Source organism: Equus quagga, chromosome 4, assembly GCF_021613505.1.
Source record: "Equus quagga isolate Etosha38 chromosome 4, UCLA_HA_Equagga_1.0, whole genome shotgun sequence".
NCBI lineage: Eukaryota > Metazoa > Chordata > Mammalia > Perissodactyla > Equidae > Equus > Equus quagga.
The window spans coordinates 48696386-48722266 of record NC_060270.1 but is presented as its reverse complement, the minus strand read 5'-3'; the positions used below and the strand labels follow the sequence as shown (position 1 = coordinate 48722266).

At 40.4% G+C, this 25881-nt stretch overlaps 1 protein-coding gene across 14 annotated transcripts in view; it reads right to left on the bottom strand.

Annotated features, from left to right (window-relative positions):
- Positions 1 to 392: 392 nt before the first annotated feature.
- Positions 393 to 25881, bottom strand: part of TNIK (TRAF2 and NCK interacting kinase) — a 382525-nt gene continuing 357036 nt past the window's right edge. For 6 of the 14 annotated variants that reach the window (XM_046658783.1, XM_046658785.1, XM_046658795.1 and 3 more), the window contains 11 exons: positions 22957 to 23121; positions 20728 to 20839; positions 20418 to 20507; positions 19744 to 19914; positions 15900 to 16043; positions 13289 to 13423; positions 10160 to 10260; positions 7567 to 7716; positions 5634 to 5793; positions 5246 to 5385; positions 393 to 3055 (listed from right to left, as the gene is read on the bottom strand). In XM_046658783.1, the coding sequence (XP_046514739.1) occupies positions 2972 to 3055; positions 5246 to 5385; positions 5634 to 5793; positions 7567 to 7716; positions 10160 to 10260; positions 13289 to 13423; positions 15900 to 16043; positions 19744 to 19914; positions 20418 to 20507; positions 20728 to 20839; positions 22957 to 23121 (1452 nt within the window). In that variant the 3' untranslated portion in view covers positions 393 to 2971. The remainder of the gene's footprint in view (positions 3056 to 5245; positions 5386 to 5633; positions 5794 to 7566; positions 7717 to 10159; positions 10261 to 13288; positions 13424 to 15899; positions 16044 to 19743; positions 19915 to 20417; positions 20508 to 20727; positions 20840 to 22956; positions 23122 to 25881) is intronic. The other 8 variants (XM_046658787.1, XM_046658790.1, XM_046658793.1 and 5 more) reach the window with 3 other exon arrangements.

Sequence of the window (25881 nt, the reverse complement as noted above, 5' to 3'; positions counted from 1 at the left end):
ACAATATCTCCTACAGGAAGAACTAAAACTAAAAACTGAAACTAATCAGTTTCAAAAACTAGTTTTAAAACTAAAGAAACTTTTATTAGGATGGATGAAAAGCACAAACCTCCACCTGCCAAGAAAAAAAACAAAAGAACTAAGGAAACCAAAAAGTTGGGAATTGTTACGAGCTACAAGAACAGCATTCTGAAATATTTTGCATGACCTAGACCTCAGAATGTCAGGGCTAGGGCTTGTTCTGATGGAGGAAAATATATTTTTGAAGATAAAAGCTTCAAAGAATTCTTTAGATATCTTTTAAGGAGCACAGATTTGTGGGGGGCCCTTTTAAATTTGGTTTTGCTTTGTACTCAGTGTAAAATATCCGTACAAAAATATAAAGTCATGGCTTGATGTTTAACGTCTGTGTTTTATTGTTGTTGGCACCAGAAAAGCTCATGTTCTATGTTATGTCACTGTACATACTGTAAACAAGACTGCATTAATATTGTTTTATGAGTTTTTGTTTCAATGAATCTAGATTTTAAAAAATACATTCACAAACTACCTTATGTTTAAACACAATGATTCCCTTTTATTTCTTAACTGTACCCAAAATCCCACAGTAAAAAAATCATTTAAAGCTGTGTGTTTCAAACTTATCACTTAGAAATAAAAACAAAACAAAACATAAAAACAAAGATCAATTTGCAACATAATTTAAAGAAGCTTCTGGTTTAAAATACCACAGCAGCAATATAAAGAGCTGGTGGCAATCACATTTGGGGATGAGTCTCAATTCAATATATTTTGTCCATGTCAGTATTCAATTACAGTAGTTGATAAATTCAATCCCAAAAGTTATTGTGGAATTTGTCGCATGGAACTTGTGAAGATAGTATTGTTCAGCAGCAGAACTACAGCAGTAAAAATGAGAACGAGAGAATTTCATTGCTTTTGAGAGCTAAAGGGACCATGATGAGGACATCTTGGTGATCGCCTGAAGATAATCCTCAATTCCATTCCTGTGTGTTACCAGCTTAAAATAAATGCAAATGACAATCACTTTTACAGGAGGGGCATAATCATCTACTTCAGAAACTAGAATGCTTCCCCTTCCCTTCTCCCCCTTGCCCAAACCACCAGATTCAAATAGCTCCATTTTCCTAATGTGTGTTTCGTTCTCATTAATAGTACATCAGCTGCTTACGTATTTAAGCAAAATTAGTAGGATGGTAGGGTTTTTTTTTTTTTATCTTTCCTGTAATTGTTTTCTTCAGAAATAAGCCACATTAGTTTTTGTTGTTGTTGGATTCTTTTTTCAATTTTTCAAGAAGAACAATTTGGTCAACTACTGTTTTTTTTTTTTTTTTCTTTTTTTTTTAAATATTAAATACTCCTGAGATTGCCAGTTGAGCTCTCTATATGTCTCCTGGAGATAACACTGCTGTGATGAACAGTGAAACAAAAACAAACAAAACGAGGTAGGTTAAAACAGGAAGCACAACACAGATACTGTTTTGCAACACCTCGATACCACAGGCGGCCATGCTTGTAGCTTTGGAAAAAAAATCCAGACAGTCACGTAGAAGTTCAAATCATCCGAGTAAGAGTTTATAAGGACACAAGTCAACCTGAAGTAAATACATACATATCTCTGCACAAATGTTGTTTACCGTATGTTGGGTAATTTAGAGGAAGGTAAAATGATTAGGGTCTTGGAATTTTGGCCAAAGCCTTGCTTTTGAGTTCTATAAAATCTGAACCAATGATGCCTGCTGTGTTTCAGGCAGGCATAGTAGTCTAGGTCCCTTCTCTCACCAACCCAGAGAGAACACAGGCAGCTCAGAAACATTTATTATTTTTTTTCAGTCACAGTTTTCATCTTGAGAAAGTGGCACCTTCAGGAGAAAGCTGGGAATGATCAGAGCCTGGATGTCCTTCACTCCCCAACTCCCAGAAAGAACTCAACAGTCTCACTCCTAATGAAGTCCGAACCGAGTGACCTCTCAGCTGGGAGGCTTTGAGCATTTAAAAAAAGAATGTGTACATATCTGTGTTTTAGCTTGTTTCCCAGAAGCTCTTTCTGTCTGACCCCATCTGTCATCCCATCTTTTGCCCTGATCTGTTGCATCATAGCTGAGGGAAAGTTGTGTTATGGAGTCCCTCAACTGCGAGAGCCAAATCAACTCAATGGGACTACTCTCCCATTCAACACACTCCGTTCTGTGCAGGGCCATATAAATAGGGCCTGTCAGACTCACAAAAATGGTAGTTGATTTTATTAGTCTAAGGCTAGTAGTTTAGCCATTTAAAATCTATTTTCCCAAAGAGGGGAAAACTAGTATTTTTCTTCTCTTTTAAAAATCCATTAGCCAGTTGCTATCAAAAAGCAACCTTTTGGGTTGGTGAAGGCAAAAGAGTTCTAAAATTACCCCACGATGCAGTTATGGCCTTCAGTGTAAGGAGATAAGGTACATTTATTGTGCTGTCTCTCACCGTTTGAAATTGGAAACTGTACAACATATTGTAAACTTAAAGCGAGCAGGCAGACAGAATTAAAAACAGACTCATTTTCTCCATATGCATTCTCTCCCCATTCTTACAAAGTAAGGGGGTAAAGAAAAAAGGTAAAAAACTAAAACAAAACAAAACTCAAAATCCACCATAACACAGCTTAATCATAAGAGCACACAATATTTGTTTCTATCCCTAACTCCGAAGGGCACATGGTCCATCTTTGTCCACAGACAACGCAGCATTCTTGGGATCTCCTGGAAATTCCTGCCACCTTTTTCTCTCCTTCTCAACCAGGCTGCAATATTGAAAGATGGACTGTATTGGGACGGGTGGAGGGAGAGGAAAAGGGGAAAGTGGTATGTTCAACCAAGCCTTCTGATTCTGCCTCTAGACTGGCATAAGTCCACATGAGTTATGTTCTTTTAAATTAGAAATAACGCCATGAAGATAAGTGCCAAGTGCTCTTCTGTTACCAGTTCATCATGGAATTTCTGTTGAGGGTCATGAAAAACACTTGGCTACTTCCTCCAGATCGCACGGATGCAAAAAATACCTGTTTGAAATTAAAAAGAAGTTAGTTCAACTGCATGGTTTCTTTCCCTCTTTTCTTCAATTGTCCATCCTTTTTCTCTCACATGTCCTATCCTTGCCATGTGTCAGCTCTTAAGACTCAATGGCTGGTGTTTATAAAGTGCCTTTTAATACAGTGCATCCTCTGTAAACACTCCTGCCTTTATTACTATGATTGTTACTATCACTTATGTGGTATCGGCCTTCAGGGACATGGAAGGGGCTATATGTTGATTTGCAACATCCCTTTGGGTGCTCACATTTTAGAAGGGAGTTTTGTGCTAGGATAATGTGCTGGATTTCTGGCCTAACACACAGGTCCTTTGTTAATTTCTGAAAAGCCACAGAGGCTCCCCTCTCTCCCTCATAATGACAAGAGGGCAGCGTTTGGGATTGAAGAGAATCCTTTCAAATTCCAAGAGCCAAGGGGGAATTTTGGGCCTACTGACTACTATACAACTTCAGTTCTCATTTTAAAATTAAAAAAAAAAAATGGTTGTGGTCAGATTAATGCCTATTCACTTTGGCATTTCAAGAGTTAATGCTTGGATTCTATACTGATGCAGGCATATCCTAGGCCAAAGGAGATAATGGCATTAATAAGCAGAACCACGATCCATTAGGTCTGGGTCTGTTAAATCATTTTATTAAACTGAGAGAAGTGAGCAAGATTTGGGTTATTGCTTGCTTGAGAAGAATGTCAATGAACCACTGCCCTAGGAAAGTAATATCCTGGGCTGTGGCCTAGCCCTTAAGTCAGCCAACACCAAACTTTGGTTCAAGGCATTTACTTTTGTCACTAGTATAAAGTCTCTGCTACTTCACTTCCACAACTTCTTCAGAAGGATGCTGTCTCTCCCAACAACTTCTTAGGAAGTTCTGTGGAAATTTATGTCATTCAGCTAATGCTACATATGTAAGTAAAGCTACTATTAGGATCAGTGAATCAAATGGGGAAGCACAGAGGACCCATGGAAACACAATGAGGGAAAGAAAGGGCCGCTCTTCTCTCCAAGTTGTGTGCCCCCTGGGCTTTAAACCTTGGGGCCCAAGATACTGGTGTGGTCCCAGTCTGCTCCTGAGGGTGTGGGCATAGCTTGGAACAGGCTTGCTGAGGTGGGTCTTCAATGAACTGGAGTGGGGGTCAATGCCAAGATCACTCCTAGTCTTATGATCCCCAGAGACTAGGTGAGGGCTGGAGTTTTACTAGGGCTTAGGTCTGTTTCCTGGCACACTCTGGGTAAGGCCCTGGAACCATCCTTGCCACCCCAGCTGTTGTCCACCCAGAGCACACTAGGTTGGCCAGGGTTGAATCTAATCTAGACTTATATCTCCAGGATTGGACTAAGACCAGACTGGCTTCTGGGGAGCCAGGTGGACCAAGAGATGTACTTCTGTTCAACTCATCACATTCTTTTGTATAGGTGTTTATGTCTGCTGTTTGGGGTCAGCATTTCTAAGTTGGACATAGTCACAAAGGATGAATTCACAAATGCAGTACAGCTTAGCTACTGAAAACTCTGGGCTAGTCTACAAGGAGGGCAAGGGAGCAGCAGCACTGCTGGCGAACACCCTTCTGAGGCGACTGATCATGCCAGACGGACGCCGCCAATTTCACTGGAAAACAGTCCCCCTTTGACACTGCAGAAGAAACATGGCTGGAATGGCATAGGGCATGGCACTAGTTGAGTTTGCGATTGTGCATTCCTTAAGGAATGGGTGACGTTTTTTAAAAGTTTATATTTCTACATGTCAAATGTTTTACATTTAAAGGTGCATTATAATGTGATGGGTTAGGTCCTGAAAGTGACTTTGTGAAAAGTCTCAAAGTGGAGTATAAAGTTGACCCACTGTGAGATGATTAATGATGGGCCAACTTTTCTAAGTGCTTAGGAGAATTTGGGGTGTCTGCTGAGTCATCATAAGGCCTGCAGGCCGCCAAAGTTACTAAGAGTTTACAATAAATTTTTAGATGTTTCTGTCTTTTTTGATATGTGAATAATATATTTTGAGGGTTCACATGAATCAAACCAAATAATGCCATTTCAAGATACTATTGATTATTTTAACATAGATGTGATTTGAATCAGTAGAAAGGAAAAATGAAGGTTTCACAGGTACCTGGTGGTCTCTTAAAATGCAAACACTAATGCAAATGTTGAAACGGATTTACCTTATCATTTCTTTCACATAGAAACTTTAACCTTTGAGCTCGCTTATGCATAAATACTCCATCCAAATGTCCTGTTTCCACTGACCGGATCTCAATAGCTTTCTCGCCCCAGCCCATTATCTGATTGGAATGAATGTAGGCTGTCAAAAGGAATTTCCAAAACTGCATTAAAAACATTAGATGGGCAATAACTCATAGCATCTGTTCACATCTTAACCACAAAAATGACAAACGACTTGAGATAAACAGACAAAGCAAGTCTTACAAGTGTTATTCACAGACTGTTTTTTTTTTTTTTTGTGGAATCAAATGGTTGTTTCACATTTCTTGACTTTCGTTTCATTTGGGGGGTGTAACTGCTGAAGGAGATAAGGAATGGTTAACCTACCCACAGACGTGGGCATTTCTCCCCATTGGAGCACCACATCCTTAGTTATCCGGCCGTAGGTGTTTACATACACCCCCTCATCCTCATAGCAAACAAGCATTTCCATTCCATCTGTTTTAGGCAAGATGACAATGGCATGAGGAGTGATATTGCCCTGAATCTAGAAGACAAAGAAAGGCCAGACATTATTCTTTTAAAAATAAGAAGGCGTCTTTACTATTAGTCTCTAGGAATTGCAAAAAGAGGTAGTTTTTTTTTCTTCCTATTTTCACTTTAGAGACTGACTTTTTCCTTTGCTTAATTTAACCACCAACCTGTCAAATACAAACTTAAGCACTAGGTCGAGAATCCAGTTTACCTATTCCTAAAAACAACAACTATAACTATGGAGCATCTCCCATGTGCCTAGCACTGGGCCCTTTTCATACATAATTTCCAGTCCTTAGAACAGCTCCCCACAGTGGCTATCTTTGTGGATGAGGCAACTGTGTCTCAGAAGGGTTGTGTAACTTGACCAAAGCTGCACTAGTGTTTGTTGGTAGAATTGGGTTTTGAGCACCTGTATTGTGAGCGCTGAAAACCGCATGTTTTCCATCTACTTCAAAAAAAGACAAGGAGAATGCAAACCAGCTGAATCTGATAGAGAGAGCCTAAGTGGGGCCAAAATGGACTCTTATCAAATAGGCTATGAGCATATAACACAGATTGTTTAGCTGGGTGCCGAAATAACAGAATAATCTAAATTAATGCCTTGTTTAGAAAAAAAAATTAAAATTACCACTCATTAAAAAAAATACTATGGGAATAAGCGTAAATTGGCTTGTTCTAGGAACAGAGATGTGGTGCAGCTGTGCTCCCCTGGTTGCAAATGTCGCGGCAGTCCACTAGGTGCTTGCTGGATAGGGATGAGAGGATCAAGGATGATCACAGTGATGCCCCAGTCACCTCACCGAGAAAATGAGCTGGGAGTCCTGTGTGCACATACACACACGGGTGAAAAGCTGCAATGCAGTAATGAATGATGTGTGTGAGAGAGAGAGGATGTGCGTCATGAACTAAAACAACTGTTTTCAGTTGTTGTGCTTCTTCGGAGGGAAGTCTTTAAACTCTCAAAATACCAATCAGCAACAGATTATGCCTCAGACTTTCTTGATAAATAGTTTCCATTGAATGTTAGCCTTGGGATTACATACAGGAAACATAATTTACACTGCACCAATCCTACTAAGTGAAACCACGTGCAGTATTTTCCTTTAAAAGGCATGTTTTAGGCAATGTGTCAGTATAGTAATATTAATACTACAATACGCAGGGCCCTGTGCCAAGTACTTAATGCTGATGATAACCCTAAGGGATAGATCCTTTAATCCCCATCTTACAGATGTGAAAGCTGAGGGTTGGAGAGGCTACCTCATGTGTCCATTATAGCAAAGCAAATATACGCTAGAGCCAGGGTATGCGCTCCACTGTTTTTGATTCTACCACACGGCACTGCCCTTAAGTTGAAGAGAGGATCAAAAACAGTAGAAAAAGGACCATTGGCTTTCTCCCACATCAGATGAACCAATCTCCCTTCAAAAACTGAAAATAGGAACTCATCTATTTTACTCGTGCTTAAAAAACAGCATTTATGCCCTTGAAGGAAAAACATCATATGTATTTTAATCTAAAGTCCAGTGAGACAACATATCCAATAAATGGCAAATAACTGCTATTATGTGTTACCCAGTTTTAAATAGTCATAAAAATTAGTTAAGTTTACATGTTTTATTTCTAAAAAGCATTGTCTATTTAGTGAAAGCCAAAAGTCCATCTACTTTACTGATTAGTAAAAGTTAGCATGACTTCCATTAGAAATGTACAAAAGCAAAATCTCTTTGTATGTTCAGATTGTTGTACAAGGAGCCTTGACAGTCTGCTTCCAGGAACTTACATGAGATGGTATGTAGATATCATAAGAGTTTCCTGAATCAACATCAATTACATGGAAACCAGTGTGTGAACCAAAAATAACCTTTAATCTTTGACCTTCTTCTACTGTGAGATCAACAAGCAGTGGCTTGTGCTGGAGATCTGCAAAAGACTTTAAAAATCACCCCATGAGTGTCCGCATCATTCAGAGAGGTTATCTTAATTTTTCCCTTTAGCTATTGCCTGATGGAAGTTAATGTCTGGCTTTCTTAAACTGAAAAGCTAGGAAATTTCTCTTTCAAGGTTAGGTCTATTCATGTTCTGGTTCTAGGAGGAAGGGTCTAGTATCCATTTGTGCCCCTTTCTCCACCCCTTGTCCTCCAGGACAGAGAAGTTGGTTTACAGTTGTCAATTTTGACGGTGTCATCATATATTAAAAACTTGCTACCTGGTGCTGCTGTTCTTTCCTGTTTATTTCTGGCCTTTTCCCTCAGAAGAAGGTCTAGTCACCTCTCTGGCCCCTCTCGTTCCCATGTGACATGCATGTCTGTCACCTTTTCAGAGACAGCCTGGGTGGGCAGCCGGGCCAGCTGCCTGTTCAGAATTAATGGGCATGCTCTGATTCTGATTTTCCTTCAGTGAGTGAGCAGGCATAAGACGGGGACTTTCTCTAAACTTAATGTTGAGATCTGAGACTTGGGTTTGGGCAATAGAGACGGAGGGTAGGGGTGGAACATCTCAAGACTCATGACTTACATGAGCTAGCTGGGTTTAACTAGAGAGGAAGAAAAGAGAGCTCCAGCCGAGTTTATCAAGGTTTTCTGTGTTTGAATCTGGGGCCTAGCTGTTAAGTGTTCCTCTGTGTTTCTCTGCCATTATTTAATCCACACTCTACCTTTATTGGGCCTTGAAGTTTAGGAGAGAATTTGTGAAACCACAAATGCCTCGGCTATAATGCCACTGCCACCAAACAGATCCCTCCCTCCTCATCTTTTGCTAACATCAGTCTCACAGTATGGGAGGCTCTAGCCTCCTATCCTTGTCCTATGGGAGGGCTTGAACACCTGCCAGCTTGTCTTTCCTGTTCAAGTCCTTGCCTTTGCTCTTCCTCCTTTCCAGGCTGGTCGTGGTCTGCTGAACAAAGCATTTTGCACTCTCTCATGCACTTTGGCTAGTAAACTGATGGCGGTAACTTCAGAACTGGAATGGGGATGGAATCTTGATTGAAAAGCTTTTGTGGAGAGAGATTTTGGCAGAACAGCAGCACCACTTTAGCTTTTAGGAGTCATCCCTTAAGTGTTATTACTAACCTAATGCATTCCAAAAGTTTCTCTCCATAAAAGTGGGGGTTATGGAGGGGAGCCCATTTCCATTGATGAATCTATCTTCCTGAACACATCACAAATGAGCCTCTTGAGCTAAGGGAACAAGATAGAAGTGGGGTGACTCAGCCCTGAAGAGAGCCTCATAATGTTCCCAAGGCAGCTTCTGCCCTCACATGGCATGTGTGGCAGGAAAGAATATATACAAGGTCAAGGGAGATAAGAGTCACCAAGGTGGGGAGACAAAGCGAGGGCCAAGGAGATATAAACAAAGAGAGAGACACAGGCAGAAGGAGAGAGTGAACAGAGGACAAATTCACATTGGTTACGATAGACTATGCAGTTCTGAAAACATTGGAGTGCCTGCAAGTACTGGTCCTTCTGGCATTCTGGGGTCAGCTGTCATGAGCGGGGATCAACGGGACCAGCATATCCCCATCCTACTTCTGTTGAATCTCATAAGTGATCAATCCAACTATGGTGGGTACAGACTCAGACAAGGTCAAATATGGAAAAGTGATCAAAACTGAAGAATGCAGAGAAACTAGGCCATTTCCGTATGTGACTCCATTCAGTATTCATTTCAGAGACGTGAATAGCATTGGAGATATATGAACATCAAGTGAGTTTTGGGGACTTTACCCCATAAAGCTTAGGAGGATTACAAGATTTAGAGACTCAGTTCCACCTTCAGATTCAGTACTGCTGCTGGTCTGCCTTTTTCAGACAAAAAAAAGTGCCCTAGTTAGGTAGCTGAATAATGAATCTCATTGCCTAATATCACAATTAATGCTTTGCTTGCAAACCATTCCATACTAAATGCCACTTGGAGATGATGATTCATAGACCTGAAACAAAGGAGAGTGTACCCAAATTTTAATTTGACTCATTTAATAGCATTTACCACTACTTAGTCTTTACTTTCAGAATAATAAATCTAAGAGTTCCTACACCATTTTTCTTGGTTTGTTTTGTGAGGAAGATTGTTGCTGAGCTAACATCTGTACCAGTCTTCCTCTATTTTACGTGGGATGCCGCCACAGTGCGGCTTGACGAGCGGTGCTAGGTCCATGCTGGGGATCTAAATCCATGAATCCCGGGCTACTGAAGTGGAGTGCATGAACTTAACCACTATACCACCGAGCTGGCCCTGAGTTCCTACACTTTTAAAAGAGGTTTATTATACAGAGGAAAGTTGGCACTAGTCTATGTGCAAGACAGACCACTTTGTTAACCGGTGGGAACCTAAAATGAAAAAACAAGCCCTTTTTAGGTAACCACATGCCTGCTTACCTTAAATGCCATGAACTTATGATATGGTTTAGGAGCCCAAGCATATATCTCCACAGCATTCTTTAAGGCAATCACCAAGAATTTGATCCTTTCATATTTAACTGTAATAGAAAAATTATGAATTAAAAAGGTAAATCATTTATTCAAGTTTCTGTATTAATAAATGTGTATGCCACAATATGTAAATATATATAGAAAGCCATAATTGAAGGTGATGCTCTTGGTGTGGGCTTTTCTCACAGATACAGATTTAACTTCCTTTAGTGTACTTGGTCTGCAGAATACTTGAGGCCTTTTGCTACATATTGAAGGCTGTTTTCTTCATCTAAAGATGTAACTGGCTTAGGACTGTCTTTAACCACGAGGTCTAGATGAGAATTATGCATTGCAGTAAAAATCTGTGTACTATCCTTCATGTTTCCTTGCCTGGCTTTTATCTTTGCTCACATGTAAGTAGCTGAGGGCTGGTACGGCAAGATAGTAGAAAAATGAGCAAATGGGTAGAGACATAAAGGCTGTCATTTGCTTATTATTCAAATTTAAATTCCAACTATTTGGAATTTATAGGGCATTAGTGCCTTTATAAGAGACCCCAGAGAGATCTCTTTCCTTTTCTGCTATGTGAGGTTGCAGCAAAAAGACAGCTGTCTATGAACCAGGCAGTGGGCCCTCACCAGACACTGAATCTGCCAGCACCTTGACCTTGTACTTAGCCTCCAGAACTGTGAGAAATAAGCTCCTGTTGTTTAGAAGCCACCCAATCTGTGATATTCTGTTACAGCGGCCCGAACAGACTAAGACATTACAGCTGGCAGTCATTTTCTTTATAAAATATCTGAACAAACAGAATATTCTGTGTCCTAAAGAAACTGGGCAGCCCAGGATAACCGACCAAACTCTTACTCTCTGAGCTCTTTCTATAGCATGCCCCTCTGTTTACACATTCTGTGTTTAATATACTTTCAACTACTTCTTCAGCAATTTATTTCTGTATTTCTAAATAACATGCTAATAATGTTAGTTTTTAATTTTTTTCAGTTGTAGCCATTATCTACTGATTTTGCAGTATGGAAAGGATTTAGTCTCTACAACCTTCTCCTCTGTCTGGTTCTCTCTCCCTCAAACACACTATTTCTTCCTCCCTCATACCTCCTATATAGCTATATTTTAATTTTTGGTTAAATCAATGTCCTCTGTTCAAATTATTTTTGTTCACAAGTGAGGCAGAGAGTTCACCATCATTATATTTCCTTTCTTGTTTTCCCTCATTTTTTTCACTTCCTTATTGTCTGCGTATCTGTAAGCTCATGTAAACGTTCTGCTAGTGCTGTAAATGCCCTAATACAGTTAAACGCGGCAGGTAATCTATTAGTAACATTTTGTTTTTCTTGGAGGCACCTTTTCTGGAATGCTCCATCGTCCCACTCTGCTTGGACTGATTTCTCTCTAGGCCTGTATATACATACATATATATATGGTTCCTACTGGTTCCGTTTCTCTGGAGGACCCTGGTTAATACAGATGGGTTATAAAATACCAGTTGAAAATAATTTTTCCTTCAGAATTTTGAAGGCCTTGGACCGTCTTCTAATCTTCCAGTACTGCTGCTAAGCTCCAGGCCACCTAATTCTGGGTCTATTACGTGTAAACTGTTTGTTTATTTATTTACTTATAACTTGGAAGCTTTAAGGATTTTCTCATTTCCTGGGTACTGAAATATCATGTTGATATGCATCCTCGTGAGTCTTTTTTTCATTCACTATATTAGGTACTCATGGAATCTTTCTATTTTGGGATTTCAAGGCCTCAGTTCTAGAAAATTTCCTTGTATTCTTTCTTTGATACTTTCCTCCTCTTCCATTTCTTATTTTCTAAAATTCATGTTACTTAGATTCTGAACCATTGGGACTGATCCTTTTATTTTCTTACCTTTTCTCTCCTTTTTTTTCTTTTTCTTTTCTTTTTTGCTACTTTCTCAGAGATTTCTCCTCTTTATCTTCCAAGACTTCTATTACATTTTTTATTATTACCAATATATTTTAATTTCTAAGATTTTTTCTTAGTCTCTGAATGATCTCCCCAAAACTCTGCTATATTTCTTTTTCCTTAATAGCCCCTACTCTTTTATGGAAAAAGTTTTTCTATCCTCTCTCAAGTTATAGTTTCTTTTTTATAAAATTCTCTTCCGCTCCTCATTATCCTTTTTCCTCTAAAGTCCTTTCTTTCTGTTTGTTTCCTTCCTATTAATGGATTTCCCCACTGTCTGGCAGAGGTGGGCTTATCGACTGCTGGACTTCACTTTAAGGTGGTTATCCCACAAACTTTTTTCATGGAATTTCAAATATTAGCACCTGAACATCTTTTCTTTCTGACCATTTAGTTTATCCAAAGATAAACTTTTCAGTGTCTTGCTTGGGAGTTTAATCATGACTGCCAATATTTTGGGAGCTAAACAGGGAAAGGAGGTGTGTATGCGTATGTCTGTGTCCTCACATTTCAGTATTCCTCATCATCAGATTGGCTGTGCCAACCTTTCATCCGTTGCAGTGGGTGAGGGGCTGCCTGACTGTTCAGCTGGGAACTGGATTCTGGAGGACCTGCTGCTCAGCAGCTTTCCAACAATCCTCCTATCTTCAGTCCCACCCTACACCTCCACCTCGGATACACCTGGGGTCTCTGGCCCCGGGCCTTACTGGGTTCTGTTGAGTGATTGGGTTGATTCAGCAGACTTTCCTCACCACAGACTTAAAATTCAGCATTTCCTGGTCGTCTAGGTGTATTCCTAATCATCCAACTGCTCTTGTTCAATTTTGTTGACATCTCATTTGCTGACTTCTCTTCTCCTGTTCCCTTTGTCCTTGTGGGTTTATGGCATTTTTATTCCTTCATTGTCATTTTAATGGGTCTTTGGGAGGGGGTGAATTTAAATGTTCAAACTGGAATCTAGGACTTTATCCTGACAAATATACTCTTTGAACTTCAGCAATCTGACTTTCGGCAATAATGCAAGTATACTTAAGGTTCCAGCAACATCTTAAACTACTCACAAACAGTACCTGATAGAAAAAACTGAATGAAATTTAGCGGAATAATCTGGATTAAGTAAGGGGTCCCTGTCTTGAGACTCACCAACTTTGTAATGAATACAGCCTTCCAAGTCCCCAACAGTGATCCAGCCTTGTTTCTTTTCCACTTCTGGGTCATTGTGGAGTATTCTGTTTCTTAACCATGAAAGATAGTAAACTCGTAGCTTATTCTTCTTTCCTGTTGAAATAACAGAATTTTAATTTCAAGCTACTGTGACAGCTTTTTCTCTCAATCCTTCCCCATCTCCACATTATTCATTTACTTTTATGTACAATTGTATTTGAGCGTGTATGTGTGAAGGCACAATAACCAGTGTTCCCAGCATCATCAAAGTGTTGCCTCTGCCAGGACTATGGTTAAAACAGCTCCAAGTGTTTTGGACAAACAACCATTTTATAATTTGTGTTTACCTTCAGGTGATTTCTGATTTAAGCAAGCTGTTCTCACTTTCTTTTTCCAGTGCAAAGCGCAATGTATGCTGAACTCATAAGACCTAATTCTGTAACAGAACAGTTGATCAGAGTTCCAAAACATTGTAGATCCAATTACATGAAGGAATGTGACAAGTGAACATTTTAGGGTACGCACTTATGTGTGACTGCCTTTCCCTCACCTCCTAACCCAGCAGCATATGTTAATGAGAGCTTCTTATTGCCTCCTCTATTACTTTAAAGATGACAGCGGGTAGTGGTTTTATTTTACCTAACAACAACAAAGAAAGTAATTTTATAAGGAGACAAGAGAAACAAGTGTAATAAAGGTACTCTGGGCTCAGAAAATAACCCTGGACTTGTTTTTGGTACTGAGGTCATGGAAAGAAATACCAAACAAAAATAGGAGAGGATTAAAAGATGTGTACTTGGAAAAAAACTTAAAAGTTCCCTTTGGTAAAGTGTTCCTGGAGTAAAGAATTCTTTGTATGATAAGAAAACATCTTAAAAATATTGAGGAGTACACAAGGAGCAAAACTTTTAGTATACTCCATGAGATTATCTGAGCACCAGGTAAGGAAATGCCCCTTGGTCTGGCTCTTCCTAAGTGATCAGAAATTTAGGCCTGTGGGTTATACTTCTTGGGTAATTATCTTCCTTTGATTTCTCTTAGGTGTCAAAAGACGTTTTAGATTTTACAGGTGTGACACATACCAGAAGAAGAGTGTTCATTAAAGCACTGCACACTGGGTTTGACCAGAGAGTGCATTCATAACTTAAATTAAGGGAATCACTGTGCAGGTACGATTCCTTTTTGTAACCAAAAGCCAAGAAGGTGCATTGAGCCCAACGGCCAGGATGGGCAGGAGGGCCCGTGCTTCCTCCTTTCTATGTCAACGTAGACCCGAGGGCACTTCAAGAATCATTTGCTCTTATTTTCCTTTTCTTCTTTCCCCATCATGGTAAGAGGAAATGGTTACACTTTTAAGAATGGGGATGTGTTGCTAACAACATAATGAAGCCTAAATGTGAATTTTCTGGTATCACTGCCACTTTTGGTAGGTGAGTGACAGATGTATGGTTTTAAATTTGATTTGGTAGTGTAGCAATCCAGAAAGCAATTAACCAGAACAAAGGACTACACTGAATTAAACTCAAATGATAATATGAGAAGAATGTACTTGGTTAACCCTTATTTGGGGAGAATAAAAATAGATGAAATTCTGAGCATTCAGTGGAAAGGTAAAAGAGGGAATTGTAGCATCAAGTGAAGGCATTTCTTTCAAAATAGAAGTAGAGATGGAGAGTTAAACTTTTCTCGAGGTTCAACCCAGTAGTTCTGTGCTGTCTCTTTGCAAAACAACAGCTGAGTGTAGAGCTGTGGTTCTCAAACTTGGCTGCACACTGGAAACACTTCAGGAACCAGGAAGCAGGAAAGCTATTGATGCCTGAGCCCCACCCCCATGGATTCTGACCCACATCTCCTCAGGTGGCTCTAATGTGCAGTGGGACAATGGTTTCACACTGGATGGAATAAGATGGGAGGGGAAAAAGGATGTTATTTATTAAACTCTTTCAAATACTATCAGAAAGAAAAAACTTTCAATAAATGCAGACTCTTTCAGGTAAGATTTTAAACTTGTCAGTAATAAGGCCTTCACTTTTGTCTTTTTTTTTTTTTTAAATCTCTTTCTGGAAAGCAGAAAGCTGCAGAGTGTAGCAGTAATGATTCCCACATTCAAATCTCTTTGCAGACTCAATCACCCAATGGGCCAGCGGCACTTGCTAAAACATCAGTAGACTATAAGCTAGAGGAGTAATTGAGAGAAAAGAGACCAGAGGAATTTCTGCTTATAAAGTTTCCTACTCCCAGAAATCTGCATTTTGATATTCTCCATCTGAGAGTAGATAGCAATGACTGGGATGCAGACACCTTAAAAAGCTTCTTGCTGAGGGCTGGCAGGGGTTAAAGGCCTAGAGCTACACAGCCTTTGTGGTATGTCTCTGCCTGATGCAGATTTCACGCAGAGGTGAGAGACCTCCTTTTGGAGGTTAGAGTCTCCAGAGTTACCAAATGTGGGTGGTCTCACTCTGGCTAAACTGCTATAATTTACTGTGGCGCTTGTTAGCTGGGAAGGGCAGAGCTTACTGTTTTTTCAGAAACAGGTGATCACCTTTCCCACCTGCGCAGACCTGGAGGACACATCATCCTAGTAACATACCTGATATAGTCACAAGGACATTCAGGCCTTCTAGCACATCCATCTGTTGAAATCGCCTCCGGTTGATCAGATTATAGACTTTGCCTTGCCCACTTCGGTCCAAAAGCATCAGGCCATTTTCAGTTCCCACCAGGAGGTTTACGCCTGCAATTTAAGAAGCACCCAAGACTGACTTTTTATGGGCTTTAACCTTCTGCATCTGGGATCTCTGTAAAACCTAAGAAGCCACGCTTTATAAATATAAACTAATGGGCAAGTAGGTACTACAGTAGGGAGTGTGGAAGTAGAAGCTCTGTCACAGTAATTAGATCACCGTCCCTCTGGTAATGAAATTAGTTTTCTTTTATAAAGTGGTAGTGGCATTCATTACATCCAGCCATTACTACCTAGTATAGAGTGCTTCTCAAAAGGAGCCTTAGGCACAGCTGTGATGCTAGCACAATTTGCCTTTATTCCTTTCCTGTAATACCTATCCTTTCTTGGCTCTCACCTCAAGACTTCCCTACAGTTCACCCCACCCCTTTTCATGCAGTGATTTCTAGCCTACCCACCTCAGCATACGACAAAGTACCGCATTTCCATACCTCACTGGAAGAAAAGCCCTTTCTCCTCCTCACAGCAAAGCTTAATTTGTGTCCTAAGGTTCTGCTCTTTGTTAGGAAATGGTAAACCAATTTAAGTGAAGGTGTTAGTAGCCTGAAAGTCACATAATTATTGACTGTAAGGGACTTCTCATGTATCTAAATCTAGTCCAGCCCACCTCCCATGTGGTAATGCCTAATACAAAAGCTCTGGAAGGTGAGTGGTCTTGTCTGGATAACTAGAATCCTAAAAATTCATCCCTAGGCAAACCATTCCCCCAACACACAGACACTGTGAGGTCCACTGCGCAATGGACTATATTCATGAGCAGGTAACTTTCTAATTTCTCTGGCTGGCTGTACATCTATCTTCTGAGTACCATGAATGTCTGCTCCTTTGTCCACAGATTATTCAATATTAAACATGGCTATCTTAGTGTCTTCCATCTCTTCTCCAGAGCACAGAGCCTTACTCCCCTCCATCACCTCTCCCATGAAATGGTTTCCAGGCTTCATGTTTTTCCCTGCTAACATCTCAAATGCTTTTGCCCTTATAAAATAGTGGTGCCCAAACTAGGCTTAGTAGTTTAGATGGGTACAGATGGGCCATGTCTTTCCTTGATCTGTACGTGATGTTTGTAGTAACACAGACCAGGACTTGGATAGAATCTCATCACACCCATACGAGGCATACCTTGTTTTATTGCGCTTCACTTTATTGTGCTTGCAGATATTGTGTTTTTACAAACTGAACGTTTGTGGCAACCTTGTGTCGAGCAAGTCTATAGGTGCCATTTTTCCAAAAGCATTTGCTCACTTTGTGTCTCTGTATCACATTTTGGTAATTCTCACAATATTTCAAACTTTTTCATGATTATTATATTTGTTATGGTGATCTGTGATCGGTGATCTTTGATGTTACTATTGTAATTGTTTTGGGTTGCCACAGACCACGCCCATATAAGACGGCAAACTTAATCACTAAATGTTGTGTGTGTTCTGACTGCTCCACCGACTGGCCGTTCCCTCATCTCTCTCCCTACTCCCTAAGACATAACACTATTGAAATTAGGCCAATTAATAACCCTACAATGGCCTCTAATTTCAAGTGAAAGGAAGAGTTGCAAATTTCTCATTTTAAATCAAAAGTTAGATATGATTAAGCTTAGTGAGGCAGGCATGTCAAAAGTTGAGCGAGGCTGAAAGCGAGGCCTCATCACCAAACAGTTAGCCAGGCTGTGAATGCAGAGGAAGAGTTCTTGAAGGAAATTAAAAGTGCTACTCTAGTGAACACATGAATGATTAGAAAGCAAAATAGTCTTATTACTAATATGGAGAAAGTTTTAGTGGTCTGTACAGAAGAGCAAACCAACCATAACATTCCCTTAAAGCCAAAGCCTAATCCAGAGCAAGGCCCTGACTCTCTTCAGTTCTATGAAGGCTGAGAGAGGGGAGAAAGCTGCAGAAGAAAAGTTTGAAGGTAACAGAGGTTGGTTCAGGAGGTTTAAGGAAAGAAGCCATTTCCATAACATAAAAATGCAAGGTGAAGTAGCCAGTGCTGATGCAGAAGCTGAAACAAGTTATCCAGAAGATCTAGGTAGGATTATTAATGAAGGGGGTACACTGATCAAGGGATACTTGCAGAAGGTTAGAATAGCTGTTGCAATTTCTTAAAATAAGACAACAAAGCCTGGATGAAGCACATCTGTTTATAACACGTTTACTGAATAGTTTAAGCCCATTGTTGAGACCTATTGCTCAGGAAAAAAGAGTCCTTTCAAAATATTACTGCTCATTGACAAGACACTTGGTCACCCAAGAGCTGTGATGGAGATGTATAAAGAGATTAATGTTGTTTTCATGCTTGCTAACAAAACATCCACTCTGAAGCCCATGGATCAAGAAGTAATTTTGACTTTCAAGTCTCATTTAAGAAATACATTTCATAAGGCTACAGCTGCCATAGATAGAGATTTCTCTGATGGATCTGGGCAAAGTAAATTGAAAACCTTCTGAAAAGGATTTACCACGAACACTCATGATTCACGGGAAAAGGAAAAAATATCAACATTAATAAGAGTTTGGAAGAAGTTAATTCCAACCCTCATAGATGACTTTGAGGAGTTCAAGACTTCAGTGGAGGAAGTAACTGCAGATGTGGGAGAAATAGCAAAAGAACAAGAAATATAAGTAGAGCCTGAAGATGTGACTGAATTGCGGCAATCTCATGATAAAACTTTAACGGATGAGGAGGTGCTTCTTATGGACGAGCAAAGAAAGCGGTTTCTTGAGATGGAATCTACTCCTGGTGAAGATGCTGTGAAGATTGTTGAAATGACAGCCCAGGATTTAAACACTGCATAAGCTTAGTTGATAAGGCAGCTGCAGGGTTTGAGAGGACTGACTCCAGTTTTGAAAGTTGTTCTACTATAGGTAAAATGCTATCAAACAGCATCACATGCTATAGAGAAATTGTTCGTGAAAGGAAGGGTCAATTGATGCAGCAAACTTTGTTGTCTTATTTTAAGAAATTGCAACAGCTACTCTAACCTTTTTGCAATTACCATCCTGATCAGTCAGCAGCCATCAACAGTGAGGCAAGACCCTCCACCAGCAAAAAGATTACCACTCGCTGAAGGATCAAATGATGGTTAGCATTTTTTAACAATAAAGCATTTTTTAATTATCGTATGTACATTGTTTTCTTTAACCATAATGCTATTGCACACTTAACAGACTACAACATAGCGTAAACATAACTTTTATATACACTGGGAAACCAAAAAAATTGTGTACTTCGCTTCACTGCAATATTTGCTTTATTGTGGTGGTCTGGAACAAAACCCGCAATATCTCCGAGGTATGCCTTGACTGAGTTTGAGGTCAGTTAAAACCTGCAGATCTTTTCTACAAGAACTGCAGGTTCTTATAAAAACCTGCAGGTGATGTTTTGATCTAAAAGGGAAGTGTCATCATTTGTTGTCCTTTTCAAGTTTTATCTTACTCCTACTATTTGTGTTGTTGGCTTTAGCCCATCACTATTTTGAGACAAGGTCGTTCTGAATCTTATTCTGTTCACCTGGGTATTAGGGTATCAGTTCTTTTTACATATAAAGTTGCTCTTGATCACTCCTGAGGTTAGGACAGTCCCTAGTCAGGTCTCTAACATCCATGATTCAACCAGTGCTCTTCTGATGTTAAGACCCACAGGCTTAATGTTTGAGTGTCAGTTCATTAGTGAGTGGTAGAAAGCACCAACTTACCCCACAGAGCTGCACAAAGTATTTCTGAGTTGAATCGTTTCTTGTATTTTCTGATTTCTGGTGTGTCACTATGAGGCCGAATGTTGGTTGGGTTTACATTTACTACTGAAATCTTTCTTGCTTCATTGAGTTTGGCCTGTTCTTGCCTAAGAAGTTCGCTAGTAAACAGAGCTTTGAGAAAAAGAATCAGAGAAGTCAGTAGCATCTTAAAATATAACCAATGTAGACATGGAGAAGGGGCTTCAAACACTATGATTTTTTCCTTCTTTAGTGCACATTATAGTAAAGGCAAAGAAACTCTGAAACTATGCGTATTTTACATTTTTGTTTAGTAGAATAAAGTATATCATTCATAGAAGCACTATTTTATCTATTAGTAAAACAGGCTTATAGACACTACTTGGCTAGTTTAGAGAATTGATATTCATCTCACAAAGTTAAATGCACCATCCTCATTTCCTGTAATATATGCAGGAAAGATTTACTTTTTAAAATTCCACATTATCAGTTGACAAACTGGCCTAAGCTGACTCTGATGATTAGTGAGTTGTAGAAGTCTAGAAAGCAAGACTCCTCTAAATCAGCCAGACCTTTGCGGCGGGAAGCACACATCTAGAACTCAACACAACTCAACACGCACTTATTAAGTGTCTACTGCGTGCACAGCATTGTACCCAGAAATTGCTTTTGAGAAATAGGTGGTAAGCCTGGAGATCTCTGAGGAACAGCTTTTCCTAGGGCCCCTGGATATCTCTGGGTTCCTACTAGAAGCAAAATAGAAAAGATAAAAAAAAAAGAAAAACGGAGAAAAAAAATTTGTTTTATAAACCCTACAAAAATAGTAATTAAGAAAAAGGTCTTCCCTTTAAGTCAGGACCTAAGCAGTAAATGGCTATCTACTGAACTAATGATTAATTTCTTTATCAGGCCATACCAGAAAGGAAAACCAAGCTGTTTCAAAAGCATTGGGCCCTTCTAGCTTACCCGCAGCTGATGATTCTTCATCCTCTTCATCTTCATCAGTGGGAGATGTCTGGTATACTCTGGGGTCCACAAAGGGGGTGAAGGAGGCCTTAGTGCTGCTCCCCATGCCATACTAGTCAATAAGCAAGAAGATTAAGAAGAGCAGATAAATACTGCAGGAACAAACAATGCTAACAATACTTTGGGCTTTAAAATGATTACAGACTCTTCAATCCATCCAGCTGTTCACACAACAACGCCCTAGTCAAAGTGTGTGCCTCCCTGCAGCTTCTCTTGGTATTGGTTACTCGCTAGCCATTTTGTCTTTGCAGGGTTTTATTAATTATCAGGCTGCAAGATTTGCAGTGAGCAAATTATATTTTGGACTGTATGTGGCACTTTAATGTCTGGTAAGGTGACTGTGGTGACAGCTTCTCTCTCTCTTAAAGTAAAAGCAATCTCATATTGACCAAACGGGCTTAAGAAAGGCTGACACAATTAGCAATAAACTAAGTAAGCAGTCTATGCGGCAGCACTTCATCCTGAACACAAGGCCAACCAAAAGCTCTCTCTGAGGCCTTTGGGCCCTCCATGCTGGCTTGGCGACAGGGGTGGATTATGTTGGCTCGAGAAGCCTTAGAATCTTTAATTCAGGGATAATTTCATTGAGGGACTGAAGATTTTTCCTTCCCATGACAGTCTCCTTAAAAGGATACTTATTTTTGCATGCCTTATTTGGGGACTTCATGAAGATACTAGGTTTGAAAGCAATGCACTTTGAAGGCTTACTTAAAAAAGTAAATCTCAAGGGCTTGGACAGCACCATGAAGACAGGAAGTCAGAACTAGACAAGGGAATAGTAAACTGAAATATCAGGGCTTCGTGTCACAATAGTTCGTATTTGTGTTTTGCCAAAGGAGCTGCAATAACCATCTCCCCATTTTGTCTTTCATCTCCATTCCTTCCACTGTACTCAAGACCGTTTAACATCACAAACAGACCATTCAACTTAAGAAGCACCTCTATTTTCTGGATACGTGTTTTTAATTAAGTTTTTAATTTTTAGTTTATTTTTACTTGTTTTTTTAAAAATAAAATCAACATCCCAAGACCCCTAAACAAGGAGAAAATCACAAAGATCCGATCTGATTTAATTTGCCCTCTACCTTATAAAAAAGTCAAAAGCACTCCATTCTCTACAAGGTAGGATGCCCCCTCCTTAATAGAGCTCTTTCACATACAGTGTCTCCTTTCATCTTTAAAATAAGTCTGAAGGAAGTAGGACAGATACTAGCATTCCCACTTAGAGGTTGGGACAGCAGTAGAATTGGAACCGGGGTCCAACCCCACATGGTCCTCTTTGGTACCAACAGAGGTATTCAGGCAGGAAAAAGCCTGCCCACACTGCATGGAGCTACAATAGGATGTTACACTTTCCGATATACCACGGTTCTTTTCCTTGGGGCAAGCCAAGCTCATTTGCTCTGTAACTTTAGAATCCAAAGTGTGCATCATAAAAACTTAGTGTGCGGACATCAGAAACAACAGTGCCTATGCTTTATAAACACATTTAGGGCCTATGTGTGATTCACAGGACTATTCATGAAACATGACCAATAACTGTGAACTCATCCAATTGGTCAAGCTCAGTCAATGACATCTACAAGCAGTGCCTAATAGACTGTGTTTATTCAGGCTTTTGCCCAGACTGTTTCTATATAGGAAAGACAATATCCCATTTCACTCTTTCTCATGTAATTTGGAGTTTAGGAAGATGAATACTTTGAGATCCTATCTATTTACTGATTTTTATTTTTCATAAAAAAATCATTTCAACCTCATTTCATTTAAGTCGAACTTAGTTTGACTAAATTAATATAATTATGAACCTCAACTATTGGCATTGGAATTTCTATAGGCTGAAGCTTCTATCACAGGCCTGGGAGATAGGAGGTCCCAGTTCTGGTCCTAGCTCTGTCAAAACCAGCTGTGTGCCCTGGGCAAGGCACTTAACCTCTCTGAGCCTCGGTACATCTGTGAAAACAGGTATTGGTCCAGATGACATTTGAGAACTTTTTACTGCTGTGCTTCTATAATTTCCTCCATTTGAGGATATGCATAAGTACTATATAGTAGAAATCAACCAAACACATTTCAGGGGCTTGACAAAGCCGCATTCTTGAAGAAAGGAGGGTTTCAGAAACCCCTGCAACGAGAACAGAGCTGTCGTGACAGTTGCCCACAACCTACTTCAGTCCCAGAGTCCATTTCCTGGGGATGGGTGGAGACGCGCCCCAGGCCCTCAGTTGGGGTCCCAGCTGGGGAATGGCTCTGCTGCACCAGGTCCGGGAGGTTGATGTGGCCAGCAAAGCCATTGCTGTCAGTATGGCCAGATCGTTTCTTCTCTCCAGATGTCTGAGGGGCACAACACATGGGCAGCATTAGAAAAGGAGGGCAAAGGCCACAGAGCAGCATCACCCCTCACAGAACACAGGTGCAGTGGGTCTCTATTGGCTCACTAGAGTATGGGAAGATAATATTCAAATTTCTATTTTACCCAAGAAAATAAGAAACAAGTTAAGCTTTGCTAATATTTAGTATATGAATTGACCCTGAGGCCTATGCTTCTGTACAAGGGGCAGTCAGAGGTCACACAGGATGTGGGGGTTCTCTGTGGGGAGACAGGAATGCCAGAGGTGGAGGGGCCAAGTGGGGCCCATTCTTGCAAGTTCCTCTTCTGCAGTGTTTGTGTGTGCGTGTGCCTGTCACACCAGTTAACTAGATTTGCAGATCATATTGCAAATATGGTTTTCTTACATACAGGTTACAACGACACAAATCCACACAACAGAAACATGACCTAAAATATTGCTGAAAAGAAGCAGTAGGTTGAGATAATACTGATAATCCACGCACAGTGTAGAGATGATACCTATCCAACTAGTGGGCCTCTTTGTCAGTCATGAGGTCAAAACAATGATTCATCATATCTGGCAGGAGTTAGAAAAAAAACACTGAAATGATCTAAAGGTTATTTGAAAATATGAATTTACATCCACTATCACTAACATTGTATCTCTCAATAAGCAACTATGGTGCCTTGTGATAGCAGTCAATATAAAAAAGAGGCCATTATGACTAGCAAAGCATCTGAAATATTGTTTATGGCATCCTTTTAAATGTCCTTTAAAGATATTTTATAATGTATATTCTCCTGTAGTAAGACAAATGCATGATTTGTAAATAAATAAATATAATGTATTACGTGGCATGCTCTAAAATTTTTACTGATTGGGTTGCATGACCGAACAAGTTGGAAATCACTGCTCTGGAGAGAAAAGCCTCCTCCCAAATCTCCTGAGGAAGAAATACAGATTTAAAAGACAACCCTGCTCCCTAAAAGCCAGTGCCCACATCGTCGGCCTGGCTAGTGTTGTACTTTCTGATTGAACATTTGTAAGACTGGCTCACTGAGGTTTCTTAGAGCAGATCTGATTAAGTAATGATCCCCTTCTTTGCCTTTTCTTTCTTTAATTCATTTACCCAGCATTTCTGAGTGCCTACTAAGTGTGAAGCATCTGCTGAACATGGAGGAATTAGGAGCAAGCAGATGCACGTTCTGCCTTCTTTGGGGTGGCTGCCATGGGCGCGGGCTCGTGCTGTTTCTCATGGCCTGGCTTCTTCCTTCCAGAGCCTGTCTTGGTCTTGCAGTTACAAGTCTACACCTACCTCTGGCTAGAAGTGAAAGGAGGCATTTTTGTAGGGGGAGATGAAACAGACCCCAAGTTCCTGAAGGGGTGCATATAATTGTTGGTACCAGGAAGCTTGAAACATAACTGGAAAGCCTTAGTGCTCTCTGTTTCTTAGCAACATGCTCCTGGCTTACGAACTGTCCTGGAAACGGGTATTTTCTGGATTCATCTTGCCACAGTACTCATTGGAATATTTCATCTTCTAAATGACATCTCGAGGGTTCAGTCCTAATTTATCTTATTGTCCCCAACTTTATGTGTACTGGGCAGTTTCTCCTTCCTTCTAACTTCTGTTCAAATACTGAAAAGCTTTTTAACATTTTTCCCCAACTTCCCAGTAGCATAAATCAGACACTGTCTCTTTAGAGTTTTGCGGTCGCTCTTGTGTTAGCAGCATTCTGCCTTAAGCCAAAAACAGATGTAGACACATTGGTTATCAAAGACCTGAAGAGGCTAACAAGGGGAAACGGCCCAGAGAGTGGGGAGCTTGAAGGAAGCCAGCAATGACCCCTGAATCTTCCCACTTCTGAGTCATCACCCTTTTGTTCAATCAACCAGTACCTGTTTAGACTTAAATACCTTCTCTGTGCCAAGCACTCTGTCGGGAACACAAAGATAAATGCACAACGGTCTTGCCCTCTAGAACTTCAATAACAGAGCCCCAACAATCTCTATGATCTCTTTTATGCCCTCACCATTCCCATGAAGGTGGGCACTAAGATGTTCCGAGTACCAACATATGCCAGGTACTGTGCTAAACACTTTATATTTATATCCTCACAATAACACCATGGGTTAGTTTCCATTATCCCCATTTACAGATGGAAAAACTTCAGTGTAAAGAATTTAATTAACTTGCCCTGAGTGACACAGGTTGTAAGTGATGAAATCAGGCTTTGAACTAAGGCTGCCTGCTGGCAGAGCCCAGGTACTTGGTGCTGCTGTACGAGGTGGCTCTGCTCGCTCTTGGCCACAGCTGATTGGATCAGAGTGGACACCTGAGCCAAACAGGACCACATTCCCATTGGAATTTACCATTAGGCCTGAGAGATACCAGGTCAGTCTCCGCTGAGCAGCTGAGCTGGGATGTGGTGACTATCTTGCAGTGGGGGACAGAGGGAGATGACAGCACGTGCATGCAGAGGGAGAGAAAGCTGGTTCGTGGAGAGAGAAGAACAAGGAGAAATGTAGAGGAAACAGAGATGAGGATAAGGAGGCCAGGTAGCAAGAGAGCCAGATACGCACATGAGAAGTTGCCTGAGCTCCTGACACCTTTTTAGTTTCTGGTTCCAGCCTTGCATAGCGGGCCTAACTCACTCTCTGCCTGTGGATTCCTTCCATGAAATGCCTCTGAATCTTTATTCCCCTATCTCTGATACCTACTTCACTTATTATTTTTTTTCTTAAGCTGTTTTAAGTGGGT